This window comes from Helianthus annuus, chromosome 11, assembly GCF_002127325.2.
Source record: "Helianthus annuus cultivar XRQ/B chromosome 11, HanXRQr2.0-SUNRISE, whole genome shotgun sequence".
NCBI lineage: Eukaryota > Viridiplantae > Streptophyta > Magnoliopsida > Asterales > Asteraceae > Helianthus > Helianthus annuus.
The window spans coordinates 47,771,386-47,781,128 of record NC_035443.2 but is presented as its reverse complement, the minus strand read 5'-3'; the positions used below and the strand labels follow the sequence as shown (position 1 = coordinate 47,781,128).

Here is a 9,743-nt window from a genome sequence, read left to right as displayed (position 1 = left end):
TTGGTGGTTAATAACTTCTTTATTTTTCTAACAACAGAGGGTGGTTAATAACTTCTAATTAATGAAATTGCAAAACTGTCATCGAATTAGTAATAACTATTAAAATAAATTGATTAAATGTATTTCCAATACTAGTGTGGTCGACTATTCTTTTCTAATGGATTCATAAGCTTAACCCTAATGGGTGGTCTAACATGGCCGATAACGACACCTGGATGCAAACCCGCGTTTTTATTTATTGTAATGTGGTGAAAGAAATATGGAAGAACTTGTGTCACGATAGAAAATGCCATTTTATGCCATTTTTCTTTATTTCCGAATAATTTACAAGAAATGACAGTGTACAATTTAGATAGCAATATATAGCCTCACAGTGGATACACGTTTCGGTATATATACTTTTTTATATTTGTTTTATAAACAACAACATATATAAGTAATCCTTGCTTTCTTTACAAAGTAATGTAAACTTTGTACTAACTATTCTGACATCTTTTCAAATTATTATCATTTTTATCATTACTAATATCACCACCATTGTTACGGTTGTCACTACCAATAATGGAGCCAATCGCCGCCACTAAAGCAGCCATAAAGTGTGGATCTGACGTGACCGCAGCCGTGGCTGCATTCATCATCTCTTGGGCAGATCTTTGGACATCGGAAAATTTTGTTGCATTATTTTGTTGACCAGATAAATGTCCTACAACAAGTGGCTTGTTATGAATGTTAATACTAGGAATGTTTGTTGAAAAGGGGAAGTGAAAGGGGGGTGGTCGGATATGGTGGTCAGATCTAGGGTTGGTGAGGTCTAAGGTGACGGTTGGAAATGGTGCGGTGGCTGATAGGGTGGTGGTTAGATGTGGAGGGTACGAAGATAGCATGGATCCTGGTGTAAGGTGGTGATTGAGGTGATCAGAGCTTGATTTGGAACCAGAGAGTAGCGTGGAGGCAGCGGCAGAGGTGGTGGAGGCCATTGCCATAGCGGCTTGTGGCAACGGATGGTTGTGGGTACCTTCATATGTTGTTGTCAAAACTGTTCGGTCTTCTGCACATCTTTGTACCTGTCAAAAGTTCTTTGTTATAAAACAATATATATTTAACTAAACCAAAAATATAACCATGCTATATATAAAAGGGCTTGTAGTCTGGTGGTATTAAGGAGTGTAATAAGGTGTTGTCTTCTGAAGTGATGCAAGTTCTAGTCTCATAGTGAACATTGGTGTAAAATTTGAAAGAGAATTTAGTAGGTGTTTGAGTTTGTGGTTCCGGAAAAAAAAGTGTGATATATGTAGTATGGTAACTACTTGATATTGAATACATAAATATCCGACATAGAGTAGTTTAATTTAGAAGTTCATGATATATATATATATATATATATATATATATATATATATATATATATATATATATATATATATATATATATAGGGTAAGGATCATTTCAGAACCATAAATATTTACAGAACTCGCAGAACTCCTAATAAACAATCTTTTTATTTATATATTTTTATGTTTAGGATAATTTTATCATTTATTATGTGTATTTTTATGATTACATACATGTTAAGAGTAATTTTATCATTTTTTATATGTAATTTTATAGTTACACATATGTAAACTAGTTTTTTTTACATGTATGTAATTAGTTATTACACATATATATAATTTGGTTATTACACATATTTAAACTACTTTTAACATATATGTAATCATAAAATACATATAATAGATGATAAAAAGATCCTAAATACAAATATATATATATATATATATATATATATATATATATATATATATATATATATATATATATATAATGATTGTTTATTATGAGTTCTGAAAGTTCTGCAATTATTTAGAGTTCTGAAATGAACTCAACCCTATATATATATATATTTATAGGATAGTTTTACTTATAAGTTTATGATATATATAGATGTAATCATTAGTGTAAGTATTGGTGAAAAACCCCTCATTTGGTGAGAAAACCTAGAAAACTCTAATGTATGGCTATGGTTGATCCAAACCATCACTTTCCAAGAGAACTTTCTTATGTGTTTAAGGGTATTTTCATCATTCGCACCATTGTTCCCCATGTTCCATCACCAACTCATCTCACTAGTAGAAGTCACCTCACTCCACACCAACCCTCACTCTACCCACACTCTCTTTCGGTCTGTTATTTCTCTCTTTCTCTAAAAGATAAAAGAAGCCCTCTTCTTCCACCATATTTTAAGAAGGCATTTCTCAAAAACTTGATCTAAATCTTGTTTTCATCCTTTTCCATCGAAGCCCTCAAAGAAAAGGAAGTAAGGTGTTGCTCTTATCATATATTTTTTCTGTTTTAGAGAGAGAAAGCTAATGTTTTGGAGAGAGAAACAACAAGATTCATCCTGTTCATCTGGACACCAATCTTCATGTGTTGATGTTCTTTGTTTAAAAGTTGTGTGTTATAGGTTAATGTTTTTGGCTTTTGTTTTTGATGTTGATGTTTTTTTGTCTAAAAAACATGTGTTTGATGTTCTTTATCTAAAACTTGTTTGTTATAGGGTAATGTTTTTTGTTTTCCTTTTTGATGTTGTCGTTTTTTTGGTCTAAAACATGTGTTGATTCTTCTTTTTCCAAAACATGTGTGTTATGGGGATAATGATATGTGGGATAGCCTAGATGAAATGTGATTCCGTTTTTTTAAATATTTTTGTTAAGTGATTTGGGGTATAGGTTGATGTTGTTTCATGACTTTTTATACATATTTTTTTGGTTATGTTTTCGATTTTTTTAGATGTTCTTTGTCTAAAATTTGTGTGTTATAGTTTAATGATTTGGTGGATAGTCTAGACATAACTCTGATCTATCCGTCTTTTTTTTTAATTTTCGTATGCTTTTTTCATCATTCCCTAGATGTTGCAACTACTTTAGAACCAATTATGGACCCACAATGAACATATTTTGAATTTAGTTTACTAGTCGAAGAAGGTTTTAACGTGTGTCTCCGTCTAATTTAACCTTTTTCTATTATTATGTTTTTCTAGTTATATTGTTTTCAGCACTATGTAGTTCAGTGGAGTGACTCGGATGATGAAGACTCGTCGTTATCTACACACATGGGCTCACATACTCATGAAGGTTTTGTTCGGATACTAGCTTTTTTTGCATTATTTTAAACATTTTTGTTGATGTGTTACTCTAGTGGATAGCTCATGCATAACCATGTTACACATATTACGTATAAGTACTTACATGATACAGGGGGCTAACACATGTTTAACCAGGTTACACATGTTACATACCAGATGTAACATGGGTATATATGTGTTAACATTTCGTGTAACATATGTAACAATCTATGTTTAAACTATACACTCACCGTCTAAAATCTGTTATACGATCTATGTAACATGTGTAACCTGATCAAACATGTCCCGGTGACTATTTTTTTACACAGGGTGTTACATGTGTTACACCATTGTAACATATACACCCATGTTACACATGTTACATCATGTCATGGTTATACATGTGTTAACATTTCATGTAACATTTGAAACAACCCTGTTTAAATTATATACTCACTCTCTAAAATGTCTTACACCATCTATGTAACATGTGTAATCTGGTCAAAACACGTCCTGATGTCTATTATTTTTACACAGTGAGTTACACGTGTTACACCACTGTAACATATACACTCATGTTACACATAAGTATACACTGGTTAATGTGTCTTTAAAATCCTCGTATGTCTACTTTCTACATATGAACAACAACATCCGCCTCACTACTATGTTTATGAGACTCCTATTGTCGACAAGCAGTTTCATCCTGTTATTGGTAAATCATACGACACATTGGAAGATGTTCTTCCCATGTATACCACTTATGGCGACCAAGCAGGGGTTTCAATGTAAAATTATATGTTAATGTAATGTTAAAAATGAAGATGGTCATCAAGAAATGAACATAATTTAGCTTTTACGGTCTGAATATGTTATTTGGTTTTATGGTTTTTTTGTTTACCAATTCAATATCTAATATGTACAGAAAACATGTTTGTTAGCACATATATATATATATATATATATATATATATATATATATATATATATATATATATATATATATTTTTAATAAGTTTCATGATAATGAAAAGTGTTTATATGCAAATCCAAAATAACACGATGTAACATTGAGTGTTTCTATTTGTCACACAAGTCTCATATATTACTAGTTACATATATTACTTCGTTTACCAATTGATGTGACGTTTTGGATGATGTAATGATATTCCATATGTAATTTACTACGTGTAATCGGACACAGAGTGGGCTGCACATATGTAACACCTCTAAATATACACTTGTTTGTCCACTGTGAAACTTAAACCCTCAACCTAACAAAAACGGACACATTTTTCATACACCTTGGTATCACTAGGTTGAAAAAATCAAACCGTTTAGTATATAGAACCCAAGGACCACAACTCTATGTAAGATTTATATCACCTATTCTGATCATTGGTAGCAAGAACTTACAAGATGTACCCTATAAAAGAATGTGTTTTTAATTGTCATTCTTTAGGAATTATAAGTACTGCATATAAACCCAAATGATTTTAAAACATATAGTTCCTAGCACCTGTTTAGAAGCTAAGAAAGCCACACACTATCGAATCAAATACGCTCCAACTTTCGTGGGGGCAAAGTAATATATTCCTCCATCTAATGTATAAAACACCATAACATTCTTGAAACCACTACCACATTCTCTAACATAAATCTATGCATGTGACTTTATAAAACTTATCCTATATAACAACCCGTTTTCTAAATAAAAAAATATATATAGTGTCTAAAACTCATATTTTAAATATTACCAAACGAATAAGTAACAAGTAAAATGGTAAATATAAGGTGTTTAGACAAGAGATGATGGTTCAAATGAAAACCACTTTTATAGTGAAAACTCGAAAACTAACTAAAAAAAACCTAAAAAACACACAAAATTTTTTTTTTTTCAATTTTTTTTATAAAAATCGCAGGTTTTTATATATAAAAAAAATTTTTTTCAAAAAAAAAAAAATTTTGTATTACACATGTGTAATAATATGTGTAGTACACATACACATGTGTAGTATTACACATGTGCACTACATAAATTTTTTTTTTTTTGAATTTTTTTTATATATAAAAACCTGCGAAAATTGGTTTGCAAAAAAAAAAAATTAGTATGTTTTTTTGGCTTTTTTAATTAGTTTTCGGGTTTTCACAATAAATAGTGGTTTTTATTTTTGAACCTTCCCCTTAGACAAGATTACTATTATTAAATACAGTTTAATAATAATAATAATAATAATAATAATAATAATAATAATAATAATAATAATAATAATAATAATAATAATAATAATAATAAAATCAAACTTATACGTTGGCAGTACGTCAGTCCAGTGCGGGTTCCGTATATGAAGTGAATAACGTCGTATAAAGTAAGCATGTGTAAAAGCTTATATTATGAAATAATTGTTTATATTATGAAATAATTGTTGTAAAACTATTCATAACCTCATCCACATAAGTTGATGTCAAAACTTTTTAAACATATGTCGTAGGATTAACAAGTCACTTAGAAAGATTACAATTCTGATGCTAAGCGAAGATACCAGTTGTGCATACATACCCATCCTATAATGTGGGGTGTTACATATATGAAATGTAGTACCTGCATACATACTGCACACATTTACATGCATTCTAACTTTAATGTTCTTTTTCTATTTCACTACGTGTCTTAATCTCATTCTAAGACCCATCATAGATATATATTAGTCATATGAATTCTACATGTGTGTATATATAATTATATATATACACACGTACACACGTCCACATGCATTTATGTGTATCCTTGGATACAATGTGCAGTCTAGCAAAAATGTCATACTATTATAACAACCATAATTCTGGATTTTTCTTGGGGATATTTATTTAACTAAGATACTATAAAAAAACACGTTTAACACTTCACCTAGAAATTTGCTAAATTGATTCACTTTAAAACTATATATTTCTACGTATGAAGAAATAATCCAATAGCCGAGTTAATTAAAAGCGTAAAGAAGTTGATTACGTATCATGCATGTTTTATTGTTATCTTTACACACATTAACAAGAGTTCCTTCTTCTTGTATACACGTGTAGCAAAGAATATAAAGATAAAATGTTGTTACTAGTATACACGTGGGAGAAAAATCTATAAATTGACATTAGTCTTAAAGAAATATAAATGAAATTTTTGTTGTAATAAACTTTTGACGTTTTGTGTTGCCTTTTCTCATGTTTACATTTATGATTCATCTGTTTTCTTGTCTTTTATTACGTTTACACCTTATGTTTATGATAAGCCAGATATGGTTTGACTTCATTGGATCGAAATAGCCAAATATGAGAGAAACCGGCGAAAGCAAAATGTTTCTTTTCTTCTGGGAGTTAATATTCACACATCTCTCTCCTCTATCTCTATACATACATAGATATATAGAGAGATATATAGTGAAAAGGACTGTGAGAATAAGACGTAGGGATATAAGAATAGTGAGAGTTTTACTTATCTTTTAATGATTTTATTAGATTCTACCCCAGCCATGTCCCTTTTAGTTTCTTTAGACTTTCACCTAGGTATTAAGGATGAGTGGATGACTATGACCTTCACCAAGGGATCACCATCGGTTACATCTTTCGATGAAGGCCCTTTGATTTGTAGTGTAAAGAAGAAAGTGAACGCACCTGTTTGCGGACTGGACAACCTACAGCCATTGTACAACGATAATAAGCACGAGGACATGGATTTCCTTTCGCCATTTTTTGCCCATATTTTCTCCATTGACAACCATCTGATATCTGTAATTTATGTTTATTATTAGGAGTATTAATGAAGTATTAATAACAAACTGAACCCTTTAAAAATAAAAAATAAAAAAAATAAGACATCGGTTTACATGAGAGGACCACTCAAGTCCACGACTCTAAGTTTGACAATTTGTCGATATGTTGGTCAAACGTAATTGGTAGACTTGTATATAGCCATCTTACAAATTTCAACCTTCTTTCTTTCGTTTTAATAACTTAATTTCGATTTTAAATAGTAAATAAAATATCTTTTACCACAAACTTAGTTTATGTAAAATGATTATCAACAATAATAAGACATTGATATCTAGATATACAAATTGTATCAAAATAAATAGAAGTACTAACCACGGATGCTTCGGATTGAGCTCGAACGGCCACACGAACGCGTCTCATCGATGCTTCAACCGCGCCTCCTCGATCACCATCTTTGGATGAATCAAACTTGACATCATCTATGTTATCCGGGCTATCAACTCTTGAACCACTCTTCAATTCCAAAGGAACCAATAAGCTTTGTTTTGTGTCCTCTTTGACCGTATTAATCATCTATTTTTTTTAAATAAATCAATCATTAAAATTGATTTTGTTCCAACTAACTCAGACAAACTATACATAAGAAATGAAACACTATCTATATATTCACCTTACTACCATTTGTAGTATCATGAGGTATGATATTTTCTTCAATATGCCTTTGTAAATATGTGTACTTTTCCTTAACTTGAGTAACCATTGATCGTAAACCTTCGTTTTCTCTCCTCATGTTTTCGAGTTGCGCCTGTAACATAGCGAGCTTCGACAAAATACAAGGGTGAATGAGTTTTCTAGCTAGTGTAGTAAATTTCTCTATAGACTAATATCATTCATTACAAATCAAATGACCTTATGACAAACGAATCTATCACTAGTCCTAGTGAGAAAAAGTGGTGTGGATAAAGACTTCACCGACAAATCACTGATAAAGTTCACATCACAGAGGGTGTCATTAGGGTTTTCTAAAGAAACCCTAATGGTCATCTGTAGATATAAATATATATGTATATGTATATGTATATGTATATGTATATGTATATGTATATGTATATGTATATGTATATGTATATGTATATGTATATGTATATGTATATGTATATGTATATATACCTTGTGAGCAGATTGGCTACTTGTAAGCAAAGATCCACCATTGCAACCTGTTGTTTTCGTTGTAGTAAGATTCGAACCTACCTGCATAAATACATAAAACAGTTCGAACCGGTTAATGAGCAACACCAATGAAAAGAAGAAACAAGATATATTGGTATTACATTTAAGTTAAGTTGAAGTTCTTGATGAAGTAGTCCATCTTGTTGGTGTTGTTCTTGTTTGACATCAATAGTCAAACGATTCTGGGAAGCATCGGTTGAGAAGAAATCCATCTCGTTGATCAGTGAAGATCCATTTTCATGGAGAGTGACTGGAAACTTGTGACCATCAAACGAATTAAGAACCATATTCTCACATCCAGCTTCCATTAACGGCTGTGATCAGAGAGAGAGAGAGAGAGAGATGAGAGAGAGGAAGCACTGGGAATTATGTTGAAGTTTGAAAAGTCTACGGTTGGAAGTGCAATGGAGTGGGGATTAAGAAGAATGGCGACCAAATGGGAAACGAAGTGAGGTTTGGAATAATATAATTATATACATTAAAATAAAAAATATAATTATATATACATTAAAGAAAAGAGCATAGTGAGGTAAGATGGTGCGTCAAGGTACATGTGTCTTTCTCCCACACACCAAGGAACAACCTTAACCCTAGGCTATCATATCCATGAAAATTATATAAAAGTGTAAATCATAGGCAAAGAAACCCTAGGCTGTTATATCCATGAAATTTATATGTAAAAGTGTAAATTATAGGCAAAATTCTTTTTTTTTTCCTTTTGAGAAATTACGCATAACATTTAATATAAAAGAAAACTAGGTTAGAACCCCGTGTAATACACGGGTTGAATAAATATAATTTTATATACTAAGGTGCTGTTTGTTTTTGCAGATATAAACTATCTGCAAGCTGATTTCATCTGTTTTTATGTCTGCAACTGAAGATGTAGTCTGAAGCTCTTCAAGCTGAAAATATAAGACTGTTTGTTTTTATAAATTGATAATGTCTGTACAAACTACATGAACTTTGTTTTATTTTCCAAATCTGTTAAATTAAGTTATTGGCAATATGTTTAATTCATGTTGCTACATAATGAAATAAATAAAATGGTTTAGTTTGTTATAACTGTGTAACAATTTTTGTGAAGGTTGTGTGCAGGATATTTTGTTCAAGGGGTGTAAGTGAAACATTTGGTGTTAAAGTGATATGTTGTTATATCTTGGAGGGCTTAGGTGAAAAGTGTTTTAGGCTTAATATATAAGCATGTTCAACAGTTGGAGTGTTCAGTTGTTCCGGAATCATCTTCTCTCTCTCTCATCGAGCTTTCAGGCGATTAGGGTTTGAGTTTCTGTTATAGATCGTTTGTGATCTGTGGTTTATTGTTTGATCTCATGTGAGATCCTGTTGTATTGTTTGTATAGATCAACTGATATACATCAGTTGATCATTTCTTTTTTGTATTTGTTAAAGATCTCACTATTGGTGAGATCTAGGGTTTCTGGTGGGTGTTTTTCTGGTTTGGGTAAATAATAAAAGTTTTGTCACCGTTTTGTCGCTATTTCGTTGTTGTTCTTGAGTTTATCTGTTCATCATACCATTTTTACATGGTATCAGAGCTAGATCTAGCTCTTGTCTACTGATTTCTGTTCTTCCGCTGTGTGTTAGGTTTTCTTTCAGGTTTTTTCT

At 31.3% G+C, this 9,743-nt stretch overlaps 1 protein-coding gene across 2 annotated transcripts; it reads right to left on the bottom strand.

The window, feature by feature from the left end:
- Positions 1–334: 334 nt before the first annotated feature.
- On the bottom strand, positions 335–8,558 carry LOC110890231 (WRKY transcription factor 6). 2 transcript variants are annotated; one of them, XM_022137826.2, is made up of 6 exons: positions 8,219–8,558; positions 8,058–8,138; positions 7,558–7,707; positions 7,260–7,400; positions 6,789–6,902; positions 335–1,064 (listed from the first exon to the last, which is right to left on the bottom strand). In XM_022137826.2, the coding sequence occupies exons 1-6, from the start codon at positions 8,423–8,425 to the stop codon at positions 477–479; spliced, it is 1,281 nt and encodes a 426-aa protein (XP_021993518.1). In that variant the 5' UTR covers positions 8,426–8,558; the 3' UTR covers positions 335–476. The 2 variants fall into 2 exon arrangements, with proteins under 2 accessions (XP_021993518.1, XP_021993517.1); XM_022137825.2 differs by having other exon boundaries at positions 7,260–7,460; positions 8,219–8,556.
- Positions 8,559–9,743: the final 1,185 nt, after the last annotated feature.

What these genes read in the sequence shown, in the direction of transcription:
- LOC110890231 (XM_022137825.2), bottom strand. Translation starts at nt 8,425, where the DNA reads ATGGAAGCTGGATGTGAGAATATGGTTCTTAATTCGTTTGATGGTCAC. An exon ending in GTAGCCAATCTGCTCACAAG is followed by an intron (nt 7,708 to 8,057) that starts GTATATATACAT and finishes ATTTTGTCGAAG; the next exon opens with CTCGCTATGTTACAGGCGCA. An exon ending in GTTGTCCAGTCCGCAAACAG is followed by an intron (nt 1,065 to 6,788) that starts GTGCGTTCACTT and finishes AACTTTTGACAG; the next exon opens with GTACAAAGATGTGCAGAAGA.